Source organism: Diplotaxodon limnothrissa, linkage group LG16 (assembly GCF_057381915.1).
Source record: "Diplotaxodon limnothrissa isolate DT_005_m linkage group LG16, D_limnothrissa_male_GT1.1, whole genome shotgun sequence".
NCBI classification, from domain to species: domain Eukaryota; kingdom Metazoa; phylum Chordata; class Actinopteri; order Cichliformes; family Cichlidae; genus Diplotaxodon; species Diplotaxodon limnothrissa.
The window spans coordinates 12,079,180-12,101,402 of NC_140611.1; the positions used below are offsets into that span (position 1 = coordinate 12,079,180).

Here is a 22,223-nt window from a genome sequence, read left to right on the forward strand (position 1 = left end):
CACAGCAGTAAGGCGTCTGGCAGGAGAACGAACAATAGTCTTTTTTAAGGCTACTGCAGAAGGAGATATTCCCCGCTAGCTCACCCAAGCTTGCTCTCTGGCACAGCTACAATCCACGTGAGCTCATAGCCCCTACAGTGACATACGAACTTGGCTACCAACGTCCGCTTAGCATGGCGGCTAATTGTCGAGCTTGCTAGCTTAGCCTCGATTAGCGATTAGCACCTTAATAACCATTACTACACATCACATCATAGCTAACACATGGAATAGTATGATATACATACGAAACAGATTTTTACCTGGCAGGTAGTGATGTGACGTTCTGTATCGAGGCTTCGAAGCGTGTGTCGAGTAATGGAGGGGGCGTTTCCGCGAAGCGCGTATCGAGGCTTGCTTCATTTATGGGAGGAGCTGAAAATGATGACGTCCGAAGCCTCGCTGCCCGGCTGTACCACGTGACTGGTTCAGGAAGCGGTTCGAACTTTGCCGCGAGATATGACAGCGATATAAACCCCTCAGACTTCATTCAAAATGTGGGTGTTTGATGGAGAGTTGCGGTTAGTGAGAGTTAGAGACCGTTTGGAGAGAGTTAGAGACAGTTTAGAAAAAAAAGAAATCGCCTACGACCTGCCACAGTGGAGAAACTGTTGTTTTTAAATAAAAACCAATGATGTGTCCCCTAAACACTAATCACTGTCCTTGCCTCAATGTTACAAAAGCACAACCACTGTCCACACCTCACCTCACAGTAAATGATCATTTCCATTTTAAGCATTTCCAAATAATCATTTCCCATACTGCCAGCATAAATATACACAGTATACTGCATCACTACAATATAGATGTTTTACACACTCCTTTTGTTGTTGACATTTACAGGCTGTGTGCAAAAGGCCACAGTCTTCAAATTCATGCCAACTAATATTTTTACGTCCAGTAGGTGTCCTGCTAGAGCAAATGAAGCTTCAAGAAGCTTCGCGTTGGGGTGAACCAATTGGATGAAAAGCTTCAGTGCTTCATGAGGCTTCATCTGCCCATCACTACTGGCAGGAGAACGAACAATAGTCTTTTTTAAGGCTACTGCAGAAGGAGATATTCCCCGCTAGCTCACCCAAGCTTGCTCTCTGGCACAGCTACAAGCCACGTGAGCTCATAGCCCACATGTACTACCACAGTCGACTGTCGTAAAGCAGCCGCAAACCAATAGCAAGTAAAAAAAACAACTCAAAATCATTGAAGAACATTTTATAACACCCAATATAGATATATACATATATACTGAATATCACACAATATCAGATAACCAAATTAACACTGGGTTACAAATTCATGGATTTTTTTTTCACATTCTGTCTCTCACAGTTGAAGTGTACCTCTGGTGCAAATTACTGACCTCTGTCATCATTTTAAGTGGGGGAACTTGCACAATCGGTGGCTGACTAAATACTTTTTTGCCCCACTGTAAATACAGGCCATTTTACCATCGTCATCAGTGTTTTCCATGAAAGAATTTAAAATTTCAGTTTGATTGATTACTTTACGTCACTTCATTTTAAATGAGCTTTGGCACAGAAGAGATGGTGGTGTTTCTGGATCATGTTCACGTATGGCTTCTTCTCTGCACGGTAGAGCTTCAGCCTGTATTTGTGGGTGGTACAGTGAAATGTGTTCACAGCCGGTGATTTTCATGTGACAGTGAATTTCATGACAGAATCACATCTGTTTTCACTTCAGTTCACAGACATCCAATACTGATTGTCAGACTTGTCCCCTGCACACACAGATTTCTCCACATTCAATTTTATGTTGAGGAATATTATTCTGAATTGTTCCATAATTTGTACAGGCAGGTTTTTGCAGATTGGTAAACCTCCGTCCACCTTTGCTTCTGAGAAGCTCTGCTCCTCTGAAACGCTCGTTTTACACTCCAGTCATGTTACTGATCTGATGCTGTTTAACCTAACCTTCTTTTTAGCACTACCTACTTTTCCTGGCTTTTGTTGCCCCGTCTCAACTATTTTTAAACCAGGTGCTGCCATCAAAGTCAAAATGAGCTTTTATTTTTCTTAAAATGGCACACTGACTCAGCTTAAACATTTGATATGTCATATATGTTCTCTTGTTTGCAAATCATTGGATTCTGGTTTTATTTACAAATGACACAGTGTCCTTTTTGGAACTGCAGTTTTATTCTTCCTGGGCACATTGGGCATTGGACTAGCTTTTAATGATTTTTTCCCCACATTTTTCTTAACTATTACACCGCTGTTTTCACTCCGTTGGGCTGTAGCTCTGCTCTGAGTCGACATAATGACACACGACACCAGAATAAATCAGGTTAAGGCGAGTAAAAGATTTATTTCACATTTTGTTAAATATCACCAGCTTTGTATGAGGAATCAAAGACATCAAAGAGCAGGTCACAGGAATAGTTAAGAAGGCTCATATGCACAGAGGGACAAAGGAAGGGGGGGTATCTCCAGAAAAACCCCATAATGAATAACGCTGCATCACGTCTGCTGATGGTTTGTTGTGAGTGCTGTAGTTTGTTGTTGTTGTTTTTCGACAGGGTGGATGGAATTTGCTGGCTTTGTTTGTTCAGCCAACCATAAACTCAAACACTTTTAGTGATGGTTCAAAAAGTGACATTATTATTCAATCGTTACTTCTAGAACTGCACATAAAACCTGCGCTGGGACTGAGGGTCAGACGGGAGAGGGACACCACAACGAGGGAAGAAGCGCTGCAGGGACAACACGAAGCACACACGGACACAGAGATAAGCAGAGGGATCACCTCAACAGTCTGAGCTCTGATGCTGTGTTTACCTGAGTCAAGTTTGCAGTGAGGACATAACTCAGGTAAGGGGAACTTTTAAAATGAAAGGTTTTCGGATACACTTGAACACAATGCTGACCCCTGTTAATGAGCGCAGATGATGCCTTGAACCGATGACCTGGTCCATCTGACCTCTCACCTCCGGAGCAGGCGGGGGAGGGAAAGAGGGATGAGGGCTGAGAGTGTCAGAGTCACAGGCACTTGCGATAAAATGACAAAAACGTTACAATTTCCATTAAGGCACAACAGATAAACTACACTCACAAACATCTTTGGGACAAGAACAGCATGATTCTTGTAGTGGGCATAAAGAGCTGCACACAGAGGACTGTGCAGCAGGTTGGCTTTCACATCTACACCCCCGACAAATGATTTTACCCGGACAAATGATTGCTGATGACACTGCTTGCTGAGCAGCCAGTACTTAAACCTTTGTTGCAGCAAGTCAGTTTTTCAGCAAGAATGTCATTTCTTTAAAGTTTCTCTAAAAGACAGTTTCCTTTTTCCTAAACAAATCAAAACAGTTGTTACAAGGACGCCTTAGAGCCGGTGGGATCGTGTTTATCTGAAGTGAGAATGTGAAAAGGTAAAAATACACAAGTGAAAAATGTGATTACCTTAGCAAAACCACCATGCATGTGTTATCTAGTGTGAGGAAAATACATTCAAATGCTTCCGTCATACTGACCGATAGATTACCACACTAGCAGCTGGACACCACTACATTTCCATTAAAAGAATAAGGCTGACTCTTCTCATTCTTAGGATGAGTTTTTCTTTTTGTCTGTCAACAAATCCCACAAATTCTAACAGTGAACTGGTCTGTCTTACCACTTCCTGGCTTATGTACGTGAGCCTAGAGTTCCTGTTGAAGAGAAACTACAGGAAAAAACTAGATTGTTTGAGAAGTCACAAAAAGCTAAGCTGCATTCACCTTCTAGCCCCACTTCTGAGCTTTTATTAATAAAACGTGCACACTTTTATCTATGGATATGAAAAATTTGGTATACTTGAAGATTAAAAATATAGAAAACATAACTATTTGTTGAACATCTGTACCTGCTCTGTGTTCAGTCTGGATAAACTTTAACTCTTTACTCCATAAAGAGACACTGACGACATCCCCTTTGTAGCCTTGATGATGAGTTTTGACACCTCAGCATATATCAATAAAGTTGTGGTTTGAAGACAATCAGAACAGTTTCTGGGTTTTTCTAAGTCTAGTTGCACAGGGAGAGATCACCCGCACTAACTTATGATGCACACCAGTCGTTTTGTTCTATAAGCCTGAAGCATTCAAGGTCACTCCTGGTCGATTTATACAAGCGGGTAAAGAGTTAAAACAACAAGTAACTATAACTGAGAAGTGTTTAATAATTATTTATAATAATCATTATTGTCACCATTAGTTTATGGATTACCAATTAAATTTATGGGTTCAGTACTTAGACTGGCACCGTCTTAATTTTTGGTGGCCATATTTGGTAGCCCGTGTTTGCTGATACCTAAGACTTACTATAGTTTAAACAGAGGATTTATATGAAAGGAGTCACCATGAAGGAGACAATTAGCTACAAAGACTGCCCCAGGCTTTAAAGATGCCTTTTCAGGTGGAAACCTAGACATCTTAACATAGGAGTCTGTGAGGAATTACCTGCTTTTGGAGCCAGCCTTCAACTGCACAGATCGCTCATTGGGAATAATACACATTTGGTGCCCTAATATGACATTATTAGGCTACATATTAGGATTCATATTAGGGCACATAATTTGGGCTTTGGGATGTAAATAAAATTTAAATTTAAGAGAAACAACAAAACCCATTTCACGCGGTACCAACTCACTTTAGGGTTGCGACTCACATCTGGCTTTAGCTACAAAGACAATGCTAAAATTCACTATTCATTTGTGTTTTCATGGGATTTGCTGACAGAAAAAGCCCCACTTGTCCTTGAACCTCCTCTCTGATTTTCTATGTGGACAGTGTCACTATACTGACTCTTTTCTCTTCTGAAGTCACTGGATTTCGTCAAACAGCTACGGCTGCTTGGCCAGAATAAATTGGCACCTAAAATAGGCAGCGGTAATTAGACACACAGTGGAAACTCATGCACACGCGCTCGCAACTTTGTACAGAAACTTTGATGACCACACGCTCACGAACGCATGCTCACCGAAGCATGCGACACAGACGAGGCTCATACACACAGTAAGCATGGCGACTTTTATAAACTCACATATAATCGACACAGTGGATTTCATTGGCATTGTATGGGATAGTAATAGTGACAGAGAAGGTTTCCCCTTACGAACTGATTCTGATCTTTTTTCCTTCATTGGTTTCACAATCTGAGTCTGCATGTTTTAAACTGAAGTTAGGCTTTCGTCCCTCCTCTCAAACACCTTTCAGTCAGCCCTTCTCACCTGCTTCATTCTCTCTTTCGTTTGTGGACAGAGTAACAGTGTGTTAGTGTTTTTGCATGAGCTGAGCAGTCCTTCTCACATCACGGTGTTTCTCAAAAAACAATGTATACCCTATGTAGGTCACTACTCTGTAGTTTGGGCCCATAAAGCACTAGAAGTACACAAGTGTCTATTGAGACGTGTTCCCTTGAGATGTGGAGGAGTGAGACGACAGGGTGGTTTAACTCCGGGGGATGATGCCCTTCTTGTAGGCCACCAAGCCAGCTGTGGCGGCAGCAGACAGGAATGTGGAGACTCCTAAGAATTTGAGGAAACCATCAACCGAAGGCAGGTTTCTCTCCCAGAAGGTGGTAACAAACGGGAGTGCCCGGATTTCCTGCAGGACAGAGGGAATGATGATATCAGATATCTGCCTTTTTCATGTGCATGATATTAACTAGATACTTGATAGATGATTTGGCAATATACAACTTATGTAATCTTGGGTCCAAAATGTGTAAACAATGCAAAGGTGTCTTAAACCTGCATTTTTTTACATGACCAGCAGGGGGCAACTCTTCTGCTTGAAAATGATTGTATAGAAAGCGAGGGAGAAAATGACCTCTCTTGGTTTACAACCCCAAGAAACATTATGGTCTTGCCTGGTAGTTTTTTTCTCATTTATTACAAGATGATCTTTTTCACAGTGTCATTTATGGTAAAAAGTGTTTTGGATTCATGACGAGAGACTTCAGAGTGTTTCTCCACTGATTGTTCATTTTTTTAATCAAAGGCCAACTTGTAATTTGGTGCATAAGGACTTCTCTTACATCGTTCTCAGGCTCAGGTTGCCAGATCTGATTAGGTTGGAGTTTACCCATCGCACACATGACCTGCGAAAAGACATTGGTGGTGTCAGTCAAAGACTTCAAAAGGATCAAAATACAGTCTAACAGTCTAAATTTTAAACATGATACACATTTTTGAGTTTGGGTGATGTTAATAAGATAACTCTTTATTATCATTGCACAGTCATACATAGTACAATAGCACAATGAAATTGGGGAACTGTCCCACGTTGGCACTACATACAACACGACACGACACAGCAACTTAACTTAAGTAATAAAAAGAAGAATAAGTGTATGTTTATGTTTAATGCACTCAGATAATCTACTCAGGCTTGACTGGCCTTTACTGTAACTGACCTACTCTGCAGCAGAGCCAGAGCTAAGAAACATGGAGGAACATGAACACATGGGGGAGTATCTTAGGAAACCAAACCTAATGTTAATGCCTTGGAAGAAGGACATAAAGTGCAAGCAGCAGGCGAGTGTCTTAAAGAGAGATTTAGAAGACTGAGTGGGGAGGACCATTTTGATTCTATGGTTTGTTTCAGTCAGCTGTGCTCAGACATAAATGAGAGGGGAGAAAAGGCGAGGATGTCATGATTTGATATCAGCTGACCCCCAGCACTGCTGGCTGAGCATCCACAACACCAGGAGCAGGCTGAGGTGTGACTAATAGGTGTGCCAGCTGCATGATTTAAGTGGTTTCTACCTGGTATATATAAGTAACCTGCCTCTAAGGGTGTTTAAACTGGTAAGAACTGGTATTTGCTAACACGTAGCAGTGAAAAGCAGGTACTTAAATGCTCTCTGACCTCTCTGGCTGCTCTCTCTCCAGCTTGTACGGCCCCCTCCATGTAGCCACTCCATTCGGTGGCCGTCTCTGTGCCTGCAAAGTACAACTTGCCCACCGGCTCTCTCAGCACTCTGAAGAGCAAAAAAGAGAGAAACAGGAGAGGCTTCAGAGGTTAAACTGGTTTACAGGTTTTAAACACGTTTTATTTTTAATGTATGCACCAGCATTGTACTGACCATTGAGCTTTAGCATGCATTCACTTCATTTAAGAATATAATCTCACCTGAATAAGTGCAATATGGGATTATATAACACAAAGTGAATTTCCTTTGGATTAATCTTCCCACCCCCACTGTGCTCAACGTAAAAGAACCAAAGAAAGGACTTTTTCTTTAACTCTATTTCTTGCAGGGCCACCCGGTATGTGAAACAGTTACTCTGTATAAAAAAGCACAATGTTAGGTTTCCAACTCCAGCTTACTTTTCATTGTGAGTGAGAACACATTTGCACATCTGGTGAGGACATTTAGACATGAAATATGGTTCACATGACGATTAACAAGGAGTTTCAGTTTTTCATATGGAGGTTAACAAAACTCTAATAGTGAACATATGCACCAGGATCTGTACAACAAGCAGCTTCGACTAATAAATGAAAGCAGCTGCAATGCATCAGACACACTGGATTGTGTTTTATGTGTGTGTACAGCTATAGAGCAAATGGGCAAATCCTGGGGACATGTCCTGCTGTACTGAAAATGCATTCATTTGTTCACACTCCAATAAAACCCATGAAATGCCGCAAAAAACACTGCAATAACACCATTCAGATGAAATATGAGTTCACAGTATTGCTTGTGTGGTAAACATAATAATACAACACAAAGTGTTGTGATCTCAGTGAGTCCCCTCTGAAACCGTGCACAGGAAGGCAGGTTCATTTCATGGAGGAGAAGTGACGCTAATTTGCAGAAATAATCACAAATCCTGCTGAAACATACATTAGCCATTAATATCCAGGAGCTGACACATTCAAATAAATTAAGTTAATTGAAATGAAAAGATCACACTTTCATATTTATGTTTATTTTTTTGTGTGTGTACACGTGTGAGAGAGACTCACCTGCCAAACTGAGTAAGGATTCCTGGGGGGAAATAGGCTGTGTAGCAGCCTCCAGAGTACTCCTCTTCACACCAGTTCTTCTCCTCATAGTGCACCGGCTGCAGGAAACAAGCAGGCACATGAGCAGTCAGTCAAGTGATTCCACAGTATCCACATGACTGTGTACCACTCTGCACCCAAACTCACATGCAAAGCCTCATCTGTGCCCAGCACTTTGGAGTAGATCTCACAGATCCTCCTCAACCTAAACACAACAACACAGGAGTTGGGATTAAACTGATCTCACAGCTCGTGAGAGTTTTTTTCCATCTCTGTCCACTGGTGTCTACCTTTCTTCCTTGGACAGGCTTGAGAGCTTTCTGCACTTGTGGGCAAGGATGAATCTGGGGGGGAGAGTGAAAAGAGAAAACACTACATGAGCATGTGTGGCTGGTTGGATGACTTTATCACTTGTGTTTAGCTCCATTCAAGCACAAGTCCTACACTGTATGGAAATTCTTGTAGGAGCTCATGCGAGAATACTAGGTCAGAGTCAGATGGTAAAGCTGAGACACAAGCCTACAGGCCAGTCAGTAACCCTCTGATAATCACTAGTGAACGAAATGTGTATTTCAACCTGACTAAAGCATGGTGCAGCATTGTATACTTCTTTGGGGCTGCTGATATCACTTAGCATTTCGGTGCTTTATTTCCCCTGAGATGTGATACACTTTGGATTCTAGCCAATCATTTTACCTTTCCAAGCGTAGTAGGCGGGCCCAGGTACGTACGTTCTTTTAGAGCAGAGCTACAGATTAAAATGCCCAAGGCGAAGCGGTCAAAAGTCTGGCTGTACTTCACAGCAAAAGATGCAAACTCAGCAGCCTGCAACAAGTGCTTTAAGGTGATACTGTGCAAAGGAGGTAACACCTCGAATCTGATGAAACACCTGGCGACGCATAGCATTTTTTTAAAGTCGAGAAATGCGCCGTATTTGATAGCTTGCTGCGAGACCTCACACCGAGCACATCTACTGCGGGTTGTTATCGGACCCGGAGTTAGCAACATCCCCCAAGAACCCGAAGAGGAGAGTCCTGGCCCCTAGCCCTGCCAGTGTAGCAGAAATGATGACGGATAATGATGGCAGCAGCAGCCGTTCTTCTCTGCGTGAGTAGCTTAATGTTGTTCATGTGTAATTTACGTTGAGTAGGCTAACCACGTTATTACATTAACGCATTTAAGGTGAACTAGCAAACACCGTCGTAGTTACATGAGGCTGTCTTCTTGTTTGATGGCAGATACTCCCTTCACCCTGGCCAAAAAGGCTAAAATGACCAAAGAAAAAGAGGGAAACAGCTAAACATGAGAGGTTTTTGGACAAAGTGTGTGTTCTTCATTCTTTAAGCACCGGTTCGAGCACCGTTTAAGCACCGGCACCGTTTCAAAAGTACCGGTTTGGTACTGGTATCGGATAAAACCTAAACGATACCCATCCCTAATCATAATACAAAATATACACAATTACAGAGAACTGTTTGAAGCTCTGTACCAACCCCATAATACAAGGTACAGTCCCATCAGGCTTTGTGTCATCCAGGGTGAGACCGATGGGAGCGCCCTCCTCCTCTATCACCATGCTGCCGCAGTAACCTGGTAACACAATAAAACGTTAGAAATGGCATCATCTTGAACAGCATTCGCTCTCTCTGTGTTTTCACTTCCTGCGTACCCTTTTTCCTCCAGAAGTTCTCTCTGTAGTAGACCATGCACTTTATGACAGAGCCCATGGGAACACGGTTGATCAGCTGGTTCCTCAGCGGGGGCAGCTCAGGGTTGAAGTGCATCTTCAGATTCAAAGCAGGTGGTGTGGCCACGATCACATACTTGGCCTAACACAGAGACAGAGACAGTACACAGTGCGTACCAATAGTCTGTTTATAACTGAAAGATGTGACCCAGAAGTATCTGCATGGTAGTCATCAGCCATAGTAAGAGATGTTGCAATTCTCCAAATACTAAGGAAAGAGGCTTCAGTGCTTCCTTTAATATAGGATACACTGGACTATCCTTTATGAAAAGAGGGGAGAAAATGCTGTCCCATAATTCATTACAATGGAACATCTGACCATAAATGAAAACATTCAACCTAATCAACAAAGTAACACAGATCATGTACATTTTAACTGCTTTTTTCCAAGCAGCCAGTAGATGGCAGCCAAAGAGCAGCAGTGCCAGTGAAGTTTGTGAGTAACACTGTGAAGCAGTTACTGTTTTACAGATACATGGATGTTTCATATTCAGACTGCATTATCTCACATTACCTAGTGTATAAATATAGTATCTGTTTCATTTCCTAATACATAATAAAATCAAACAAACACTATAACAGTTATTTGAAACATGGCTGCAGTAACAGGAAAACAGGAAAAGGAAAGTCCTGCATTCACAATCTACTGAAACATAAGAGCAGCGTCATTATTCATTATCTTATCAGCTCGTTAACGGTGATGTATCCATATAAGCAAAGTCATTCTGACTATTTGTTTTGTGGGCCATTAGAAGGTTGGGAACCACTGGACTGAACTAATCAATTGTGTCTACAAACCCAGTTTCAGAAAGTTGTAACATTGTGTAAACTGTAAATGAAAACAGAATGCAGTGACTTGCCGATCTCAGAAAGCCATCTTTTATTCACTTATACAGAAAAATATCAGAAATCTACTATTATCATTTACAGAAACAAAAAGCTCACTTTGAATTTGATGGCAGTGACATGTCTCAAAGTGACACGACCAGCGATAAAAAGAGCATCTCAGAGATGCTCTGCAAAAACCCCCAAAACTGTGTCTACAAACTGTGGAGCAATTTCAGAAAAATGTTCCTCAACATCAAACTGAAAAGAATAATATCATCAAAACATTCCAAGAATCTGGAGGAATTTCTGTGTGCAAAGGATAAGGCTGAAAATCAATAATGGATGCCCGTGACCTTTGGGCCCTGCTGCATCACTGCACTAAAGCAGGCATGATTGTCATGAAATCACTGGGAGGGCTCGGGAACACTTCTGGAAATCACTGTCTATGAACACTGTACTGTTCACAAATACAGGTTAAAGCTCTATCATGTGAACATGATGGTGAAACACCGCCATCATTTCTGGGCCAAAGCTCATTTTAAACAGACTGAGGCAAAGTGGAAACTGTTCTGTGGTCAGAGATTCCCTGAGCGCATTTCCTCTATTTTCCTCTCTTTACTTTATTCTCACTGTGGCCAAGATCTGCTCAAAGGTGGAATACTTAGGTTTCTCTCCATCTTGTTGTAATCTCTGAGATCATCTGGTGCTAGATACAGTTAATAAACATTAATCGACTTCAAATGCTCATTTCCAGCTCAATATTATATTTCTGACTAAAGCAGAATATGTAAGGAAAGACATAAAAAGTGTCCTTAAAGAATAGTACTTCAAAGGAAATACTGGTGATATACTCAACTCACCTTGTAGGTCTGCTTGTCCACGGTCTCCACCACAACCATGTCTCCGGTCTGGTCGATCCTGTAGACTGGAGACTGCAGCTTCACTCGGTCTCCCAGCTCCCTCGCCATGCACTGACTCACCTGATTCGCACCCCCTACAAACTTCCTCTCCTTGAGACACAAAGAGAGCAGAGTTCAGTGAGCACCAACAGGGAGAGCAGATGCAGCAACACTGGTTTCTATTTATATTGGGTGGAAGTGACTCTGATCCCCCTCTGGGTACCCCTCAGCAAGGCTAATAAACTCCCAGTTTGGAATGAAGCCGATAAAATCCCCCGATTTATCCTGGTGATACACACCGGTTATCCTCAGTCCGCATTCATTTCCTTCACTACAAATTTCTGCATCTTAATTCAAAAGAAACACGTTCATAAAGCCAGGCCAGCAAATGTTAAATGATGAAGATGACAGTGAGGAGGTAGAGAGGTTTGGGCTGTCAAAGCTCCGATACACAAAACCATTTCCATGTGGTTAGTGTCAACATCTCTCTCATCCCTGACCAGAAACACATTGTGTGCATTCCTCTGTGGCATTTGGATGAATTTGTCAAGCAGTCGCTGTGAAAGCACGAGCTACACCTGAATCAGTCCTGGGCGGTGAAACGAGGTGAGCCTCTTCTTGTCTTGTTTGATTAAAGACACATTTGCAGTTTTGCAGGAGGAGTGCAGCTGCACTCGAAGCAATGCATACCAATAGCATATCCATATGTTTAAGATGACTATGTGTAAATACTTCAAACACCCCTATGTATGCACCATCCACAAGGTGTGTAAGCTTTAAATGTGGAGCAAACAGGAAGGAGCCGACTGCACTACTGTTTGTCATTTGTTTACCAAAGCCTTTGTGGCTATGGGAACAAGGCCCTCAGCTTGAGGAACGGCAGCAGAAAAGACGCCCTGAGTATTCCAAGAAAACATCTTTTGTGTGGACAGCATCTTATTCAGGCCAGACTAAGGAGACTGGGCTGTGAGGGATCTCCCTCTGACGTTCACACTGCTCCTCTGAATCACTGAATGAATCTGTGTGAGAGGCAGAGAACGCAAGTCCACTTCTTGGCACGCCGAGAGAATATTCTGTTTGTTCAGACAGATATATAAAAAAACGAATTCTTTCAGTCTGTTGTTCTGAATCAGTAGGTATAATTTTGGGCAGACATACCTGTCCTCCATTGGTGGTGGAGAAGATCCTCATTGTCCCTCCGCACTGTTTGACGTACCAGAGGAACCAGAGAGCCGACACCTCGTGGGGTTCAGAGGTCACGTTTACGTTGACAAACAGTGTGGCGAAGCGACGAGCAGTTCTGGGAGGGATTACATGGAAGGTAAGAAGTCTTTAAATACTGCAGGTACCCCAGTCACAATTTTTATATTCTGTAAGAGTGTGAACAAAGCACAAATAAATCACCATGTCAGGGATTTCTGCTTGCTTGTCCTACTTTTCCAGCAGAGACTTGCACATAATCTACATTTGAGCAGTAATTCAAACACAGGAGCGGTACAATCTTTTAATTAGTGAAGGACTGTTATTTCTATGTTGTTACAAAAATGTAATTTACTTTTTACAAGCTGCATATTTTAAATTTACACAGTAATTAGATTATCAAAAACATTCTCACTCACAGTGCATCATATACTGAAGCTTCTCCACCAAAAACCTCTATGAAACAGCTACAACCTTCAGCATCCGTTTTCAAAGTTTTTGCAGGGATGAGAATTCTTATTCTTATTAGTGCTGACACAGGAAGCTGTAACCATTTCCACCTCTGCAAGTTTGAGTCACTGAACTGGACCTCTTAACTGTGACTGTGGTGTTGGAGCCTTTTAGATCATTTTATTGGAAATAGCATGATGTGCTCTTTGGTTAATTCTACTTCCAGCTCTGGTGAGTGGAATTGTGCAGAATGCTGCATCCATGCACCCTATGAGATACCTTGCTAACTGAGCTCGCTACCATTAGCTTATAACTTTAGCATTAGCTTTAGATTTAGCAATACAACTTTACCCTGGATATAAACGTTCAGAGATAACAGGATGAATAGCTAGACCTATTCTCTGCACAAACGGGAAACATTTTGAACATGTTACCTGGTCCAGCAGAGTTTTTCAAAGAGTTCCTGCATGGTCATCTTGTCCCACTCCTCAGCATGGGGAGCTCTCCAGGGAGCGTCTCTGGGAATCTGAAATGCAGGAGGGTGTTCAGCATGAGTCAGGCATGTAGCAGGTGTGCAACCTGTCCAGTAAACCAATCTAGAATGCTTATTAATAAGAATACTCATTAATAGTGAGAACTGCTTTACCTCCTCGCCCATCTTATCCATTGTTCTAAAGAGGTTGTTGAAGTCCATCAAAGCGATGGGGTTCCACATGGGAGGCAAGGAGCCTTTGAACGGGTAAGACTTTCCCTGTTGGACACATGATTGCGGCCATCATCACCAAAACAATATTCTTCAATCATCAAATAACCATTGCTTATAAAAGCTGTGCTTAATGATGGCAGCATTCAAAGAACAACATTTCAGCATTTGCCATTAAAGATTTGTTTCAGTTGACCTCTAACTGACCGTGAAAGCAGTTTGAAGAGTGGTGGAGAAAGTGGAGTAATAGCTTGTGCAATGTTTACAACTGAATCAGAGATACTGAATCATTAAATGTGATAAGAGTAGCCATAATCTAAAGCCATAATTTTTATGCCTGGTCTAGTTTATTTCTGCATTTCTCAATCACACACAAAGACATACAAACACAGAGGTGACAGTCAGGGGTAGATGCAGTGGTTTCAAAACTATCAAGGTCACTTATTTGTGTTTTGGTTTCCAAAACACAATTGTAACTAGAGATGAATTTTTGTTGCTTTCTAGCAATGGTCTCTTAGCTACGTGTTGATGTAACCTCAAATAATCTCTCCCGTAATATGGCATTTAGCTTGACAAGGACATTTATTTCAAGTCCCACTAAACACAAACTGTTGAAATTCCCTCAGCCTCACAGAGCTGCTAGCTCAGAGACACTGCAGCTGTCTGCAGCTGTATTGAATTAATAATGGCTCCTATTATTTACATTCTCTTAACTTATTGTGTTGTGTAAGGTGATACCACTGTAATAAAGGAAAAAAACAAAACAAATATCAAAAGTGTTTAGTTGTTCATTTCATTGTCCAACAATGCAGCTGTAACTGTCCAGCTGTTATGTAGCCCTAAAATCTTCTTGTCACAGTTAAAGGTAAATCCGTTACTGAGCTAGTCTAATGTCAAATATAGCAATATTTCTTTTTTTCTCCTTGCAAAACTCTCTCAGTATCATTGAAAATCATTATTGATGCATAAATATTACAGAAACAGAAATGTGTAACCTCTTAAACTACAAGACTCAACTGTAGTGGCATCACCAAAAAGTATGATTATGCTAAGAAAAAACAAATCTGTTAGATTAGCATAAAAAAGTACATGGGTAAGCACAATAAAGTGTTTCCTAAGGGGTAATTATAAGAAATAAGACTTTTAATTATATTATCTATAGCAAGGGTTCTGAAATTTAGATGGACGGTTGCAAAGGAAAAATGTACAAAATTAAGAAAAAAAAAGAAAGGCAAATTGTTCTCATACTGTCCCACGGCATGGCAAATTCGGTATCAACAAATTCTGTCATTTTCACTGGAGAGCCACAGAAAACAATTGAACATTCTTTGAGAACCTTAGATCAATAATAAGTTCACACATTTCTCAGATCAGACTCCTCAAAAACAATGAAAGAGAAGACTTCTGTTGAATAAAAATAGCACAGCAAAGTGTTGTGTGACTTTCACTGCTTAAAACATGTAAAAGCAGCTGCACAATCATTTGTGATATTACTAGATTTAGCCATTTACTGAAATAAAATGATCACCTGTTTGTTTGTTTTTAAAGTGTGTGTGTGTGTGTGTGTGTGTGTGTGTGTGTGTGTGTGTGTGTGTGTGTGTGTGTGTGTGTGTGTGTGTGACTGCAAGGTGACAGCACCTTTGTTTTTTAGTATTCACAGTCTGTTCTTCACTGCTACACAGAATTCAGTGATAGACAGAGAGGGATGATGATGATGATGTGTCTCATTGCAGCATACTGTCTCTGCTTCTGTGCACAGAACAACAGGTCTGTCTCCATGGTGACCACGGCCAAGAGAATACAGAGGGAGGAGAGAAGAGGAGGGGGAGATGAAGCATGGCAACATCTGTTTCCACATCAGCGAGCAGGGAAGTGTCCTCAATCAGAGGACCAAACGAAGACTGCTTGAAGACAAAGGTGACTGTACTTCAGAGTAGGAGGATTTTATTACAACCATATAAAGATAAAGATTTCAATTAATCTCAGAAATCGCTAATCACTGCCCTTAGACTTTTATCCAAATTACATTGTACGCTCTTATCTGACTTCTAAACAAACATCTATGATCAATAAATATTTTATTGCCCAACGTAATATACAGTACTGGGAAAAATGTTTGCTCTTCTTGATTTCTTATTTTTTAAACTACATTTAGTTTTAAAATTTAGTAAATTATTAAATGATTAGATTAACTAATCATTTCATTTAATAAGGGAAAAAAGCTACACAAACCTACCATGTCCTATTTGAAAAAGTAGTTGCCCTCCCTTGTTAAATTGTGAATTTACTTTGATCAGCCACATTTTTTGGAAAGCTGACCTTTGAAAAGTTCACTTTCAACTAGCCACACTAATCCAGAAATCACTTAAATATAACCTGTCTGACAAAGTGAAGTAAGCTAAGCAACACGTCATGCCTTGATCTATAGAAACGCAAAAAAACAGCTGAAAGACAAAGCCAATAACATCCATCAGTCTGGAAAACCTTTTCTAAGACTAAACCAAGTGGAGAGCTGTTATTCAAAAATTGAGAAAACTTTCTAGGAGTGGCCAGTGACCAAAATGACTCCAGGAGTGCATCAATGACTCGTCCAGGAGGTCACAAAAGCACCCAGAACAACATCTCAAGAACTGCAGGCCTCACCTGCCTCAGTTAAGGTGTTCATGATTTATCCAGTAAGAACTACATAAGGCAAAAATGGTCTCGATGGGAGAGTTTCATAGCAAAACCCACTGTTGACCAAAAAGAATATAAAGGCTCGTCTCATATTTGCCAAAAAACACCAGAAAAACAGATTTGATTTGGTTGCAAAATAATGCAACTCCAAATAATATATCTGAATATGTCAAAGTGTGTCTAAAAATGACAAACTGGTGTATCAGATGGCTGTTCCCTCTGCTTTTTGCCAGCTCTCACAAGCTGGTGGCTTCTTAGTGAATGTGCAGCACTTGGCATTCTCTAAAAGCAAGCTAAACAGACACAGCTGGTACGGCCGTTTCCCTCACTGGTCTTGTGAACGTGCAAACATGCACAGCATCCAAAGTGCTGCAGGATCCAAGGGACAATCCCGGACTCTTTCTCAATCTCTGATAAGCAAGCACAGTATTTAATCAAAGTCTGTTTCCCCGTCTCTGATAGTGATCCCTCATTAATGAATCCAGTGCTGAGAGCTGCATTTGCCTGTTAGGCGGTGGTTTGCTGATAAGGGAAAGCAGTACTGGCCTTTTGGATTACAATCTGCCATAGAAAAGCTGATTAGCTACATGGCTTGCTTGAAAGCTAGCTGTAATTACACAATGGCTTGGGACACATGCTGATTTACAATTACTCTAGCTTTTGTTCTGTGAAGAAATGTAGAGGGTGTCAAATGGGTTAGATCACTGCTTACTGTTCATATAAAGTCTTATTGACTTGTGTCACCATGTGAAACTATGAGTTTATTCTTTTGAATTTCTTCTTTTGTAATTCAAAGCTACTGACAAACAAAAAGGTGTAGTAAAACACTAACACACACACGATAAAAATATAGGTAATAAAGACTGATTGCTGTGAACTGCCGATGCAGGGATTGGTTCTCAGGTGTAAGATAATAAATCATATCAAAACACCACCTCTGAAGCCAGTCTAAAGATTTCTTGTATTTCTATCTTGCAGGGCATTCATTATTGGCCAACATAAAATGCAAACAGTTTTACAATATCTAATGGTTTCCAAAACCCTGACATTTTCTCTGAAAGGCCCCATTTGAATAGCTACTAGAGTTTTGAGTTTGCTTATCACTGTAATTATTATAGCATTCTAAGACTTCCTTTACTTCACCTTAATATAGGTTGTTTCTTTCTGCTTAATAAGTTCTACCTTGAACAGCTGGGATAGGCTCCAGCGACCCCGTGACCCTGAAAAGGATAAGCGGAAGCGAATGGATGGATGGAAGTTCTGGCTTGAGAGCCTTTCATTTGGGTCTTTTCGCCACACCCATAACAGGGTAGCCAAAGCCATAGTAGCCACTTCCATCACAGCTTAATGGTAAGCTCAGTCCACCAGCTGGTAAAAGGGAAATAATGTGAGCATCCCATCCCATTTTTAGCGCTTTAAAAAGGCATTAGTTACAGCTACGAGTAGATGCAAAAATGGAGAGAAGAGAAGGAGCAAGACTCTTAACTTCCATCTTGGACCACTGTAACACTTGTTGGTGTGTGAACGTGTATATCAGTGTAAGCTGTGAGAGCAGTAACACTAGAATATGCATACACAAAAGCACAAACATGTGCACACACAGAGCACATACACACTGCCTGACAGTGATAGGTGGGAGCTGCTTTTGATGAGGCATGCTGCCATGGAAACCAGCCAGGAAGCTACGAGTGGCGTGTGTGAGTCTGAGTCTTCGAGTGGATCTTACAGAGATAGTAGCTAGGGAGACACAGTCACATGGGAGCTCCCATACACCAGAATGGATTCATTTAGGGTTCACATAACATGCCACAACAGCAGAAATAGAGAAATGTGTTTTCTAACTGCTGTCTGTGTTATGCTGGTGATATTTCGCAGCGCTGTTGTAAGTAGGTTAAGTCAATAATACATCAGTGCTAGGGACAGGGTGGTGAAGATCACGAAACCATGCTTCATTGTCAATCAGTCGCTAAATAAATGGACTAAACAAAAACCACAGAGAGCACACAGTGTTCTTGATCAATATGTTACCCAAGTAATCATAGCACAGAAGACTTCTCGTCTTTTCCTGTGCCTGGATGTTTTAAATTCAACAAGGAAAACACAGGGTGGCTTTTTTAAATGCAGCCAAGTGAGATCTAGAGCAGGGGTAGGCAACCATTCTGATGGCGAGTGCCATTTAAAATTTCCTCAGAGGTCATTTTGCCATATGATTGCATTAGCAGTAAATTTAATAACGCTCTATATGAACAGTTACACAATATATAGAACCACTTTGTAGAATCATATTTGTTTGCAGATGTTGGCAGCTATCAGCGAATAGTTATCAGCTATTTTGAAACAAAAAAAAGACACTTTTTATCCATAACACCAAATGAACTGTACAACAGAAAATACAAATGCTATTTATGGTCTCCTCACAAGAATCCATCCATCCATCCATTCGCTTCCGCTTATCCTTTTCAGGGTCGCGGGGGGCGCTGGAGCCTATCCCAGCTGTCATAGGGCGAAAGGCGGGGTACACCCTGGACAGGTCGCCAGTCTGTCGCAGGGCTAACACACAGGGACAGACAACCATTCACACTCACATTCACTCGCACATTCACACCTAGTGGCAATTTGGATTATCCAGTTAACCTATCCCCACAAGCTGCATGTCTTTGGACGGTGGGAGGAAGCCGGAGTACCCGGAGAGAACCCACGCGAACACGGGGAGAACATGCAAACTCCACACAGAAAGACCCCGGCCTGATGGTGGAATTGAACTCAGGACCTTCTTGCTGTGCGGCAACAGTGCTAACCACCGTGCCTCACAAGAATGATAAGGAAAAATAAACTAAGCCAATATGGCATGTTTGTTAATACAGAGACACACATGTTAATGTGATCTCTGGTCTCCCACTCAGAGACACAGGTCTCCGAGTGTCCAGCATTCAGACGGCTACCTGAGGACACTCATGTGAGAGAAAATCTGCTCACACAGATATGTAGAGCCAAATACTGTCAATAAGGCCTCTGCAATGTTCTGAAGACAGTTAAACTTGTCAGGTAGTGATGTCCAGCAGGTGAAAATGCACAGCTGTGGATTCCAGCTGCTTCGATGTTGCATTAACTGGCATTAACTCAGCCAGTTAATGCGAGACAAATCTAGCTGCTCATTAAAGCTTTCTGGTTTGATCAGAAAATAAAACATTGGTCCATACACCTGAAAGGCCCAAAAGTGCATTGTGTCTCGAGTCTACGGATGTATCCATGTATCTCCGTGGTGCTGATGCTGTGCTGAGCGGACAGCTCCTGAAGCTTTTGAAGTGTCGGAATGTGGAAAGCTAACAACGTCCCTCTCACCAGTAGGCTAAGTTATTTTTAGCCAATTACAAGTTGAATCTAGTACTTGGGGTTGTTAGTTAAGATACTGTCATTAAGAAGCGGCACAACTAATGTGTCTATGCAAGCTGATTTGCTATGAGCACCGCTGGCGCGGCCATTTATTTTTTGATGCACCTTCTCAGATTAATTTACTGCGTGTCGTGCCCAGGGCTGGACTGGGACAAAAAAAGGTATTAAAGTCATAAAGCCTTTGAATGAAAACAAACGCTGTTGTGACAGTGATGTAAAATCTTGTTGGTATATGTATGATTTCTATACATTTTACATCAGATAAAAACTTTGGTTGTAAGCTTCAGATAATTATTTAATAACAGCCAGACATTTTAAATGAGAATAAGAAAGTATTTCTTTGTGCCCCCCTTTCCCTGTTAATGCCCTACCTGCCCCCCTGGCAAAACTTTGCTAGACCCGCCCCTGCACAGTTACCAGCTGTCAGCTACTTAGAAAAGGATCCTGGTGTTATTTGTCTCTCAGAAACAGTTCATAACTTCCCTTCAACTCATTCATTTCACCTAAAAGGTAAACCTGTTTCTCCATCACCTGTTCAGCTCTGATGATTCAGTAAGGACATCTCCTGGTTTCATCTTCATGTTTCCCTCTCACCACATATCCAAATCGACATCATGACCAGCAGCTTTACAGCTGTGGCTCCAGCAAACATCAGCTGATACTAAAAATTAATATTAAATAAATTCTAACAACAGCTGATGAAGCTTAAACGTGCTGTTTAGCGCGACATCCGGCGGTTTCCTCTTTCTGGCGCAAAGTAGGCGATAAACAAGAGAGAAAAGCCGATCAGCTGATCATTGATCAGTTTCATGATTGAAGTAGCAACAGGAGAGAGAGGGGGAGAGAATGAGAGAAGAAGAGGCAGCTGTGCAGCAAAGACACAGAATAACTCCACCTTTGTGTCTTTTTTCATTCTAGCTGAAGTACAGGACAAACTGTGTTCCTTCTCAGCTCAACTTAGACTTAGACTTAGTTCCTCCTACGCCGGGCGGCGCATCGGGCAGCTCAACACGAAACTCGTAATAATATTTCTGAATGCGGGACGATTCCGTTTGTACGGGACGGTTGGCAACTCTACTAATTAACCTTATGAATAAAATAAAGTTCACTATCAGTAACATCATAGCACCGACCCAGCTGTATAGAAACTCCATCATGCTAGCTAGTACGCAGTACGAGTTATTGTAACTGACTGTAAAAAGTCAGCATAATGAAAATAAACTCCACCTAAGCTTGGTTTATATCTGACCCAGATAGACTGCAGGTCATAACTTCTTACCTGAAGTTCAGTTCACCTGACGCTCGGACCGGCGGCCGCCTTGGGTCTCTCCTCGTCCTGCCTCCGATCTCCCTCATCCACGTGCAGCCTCCACCACTTGTTAATTTTACTGAATCTGTGGAAGCTCCACGATGCCACCACCAAACAACTGAGCTATTTTTACACACCGGCCAGCATCTGGCCAATCCAACACCTTTCATTGTTTATACCGTTACAAAAAAAATAAAAAATCATCGGGCCACCAAGAAAATGCCCATTATGCAAGATGGCCAGTCCAGCTATGGCCGTGCCATCAGTTAACCCTTCGCGTGCCAACTGTGGCACGCGTGCCTAGGGTTGCCGACCCCTTATCTAGAGTATTATACTGCACAGACTGTATTTTTTAGCAGCAGCTGTGCAAGTTTGAAAGAACACAGGTTTACTAAATGCTAAATAACGTGCTCCTTTAAAAATAACTTTCTGACAAATAAATACTAGAGCAATATCATCAGCTGCCACTCCAGTGTACTCTAATCCTGCAAATGAACACCTACTCCATGGTGTTTAAATCTGCACCTTCAGTGAGCTATGCATAGTGTAGCAACAATCTCTCTCGGTTAGAGGAAGGAAGCATGGCATATGTGGCATACCATAAAATTCACTTTAAGGCTAGAATTGGAAAAGCGAGGGAAGCAGTGCTTTCCAAGTCAAATCTAAAAACTGGCATCAATTAAAACGTGCCAAGGTGAAAGCAATCTCTCTCCTTTCATCTCAAACAGCATTCTGTCATTCCAGCCTGTCGCTGGAAGCTCTGTTTGCCTTGGAAACGGCTTGCATTGGAAAATGTAGCACGTTTCCTGTGTGTAATGTAGATAAATGTCTGGTATTTGGTGGAAGACTAGTGGGAGACCAGCATGCGAGGCAAACTGCTGCTAAAGGTAGCTAGCTCCTCTTTCTTTTTAAAAGATCAAATGTAGGCCTATGTTTCTGTGGTTTTGTAGAATGCCATGCATTACTGT

The 22,223-nt window shown here is 41.6% G+C and overlaps 1 protein-coding gene across 1 annotated transcript in view; it reads right to left on the bottom strand.

Moving 5' to 3' along the window:
- Positions 1–4,264: 4,264 nt before the first annotated feature.
- Positions 4,265–22,223, bottom strand: part of LOC146615819 (amine oxidase [flavin-containing]-like) — a 55,021-nt gene continuing 37,062 nt past the window's right edge. Inside the window, exons 5-16 of the mRNA XM_085375118.1 lie at positions 13,821–13,925; positions 13,609–13,700; positions 12,683–12,824; positions 11,486–11,635; positions 9,720–9,879; positions 9,544–9,640; positions 8,341–8,394; positions 8,198–8,255; positions 8,012–8,109; positions 6,908–7,019; positions 6,075–6,137; positions 4,265–5,641 (exon numbers count right to left, since the gene is read on the bottom strand). Of these exons, the coding sequence (XP_085231244.1) occupies positions 5,486–5,641; positions 6,075–6,137; positions 6,908–7,019; positions 8,012–8,109; positions 8,198–8,255; positions 8,341–8,394; positions 9,544–9,640; positions 9,720–9,879; positions 11,486–11,635; positions 12,683–12,824; positions 13,609–13,700; positions 13,821–13,925 (1,287 nt within the window). The 3' untranslated portion in view covers positions 4,265–5,485. The remainder of the gene's footprint in view (positions 5,642–6,074; positions 6,138–6,907; positions 7,020–8,011; positions 8,110–8,197; positions 8,256–8,340; positions 8,395–9,543; positions 9,641–9,719; positions 9,880–11,485; positions 11,636–12,682; positions 12,825–13,608; positions 13,701–13,820; positions 13,926–22,223) is intronic.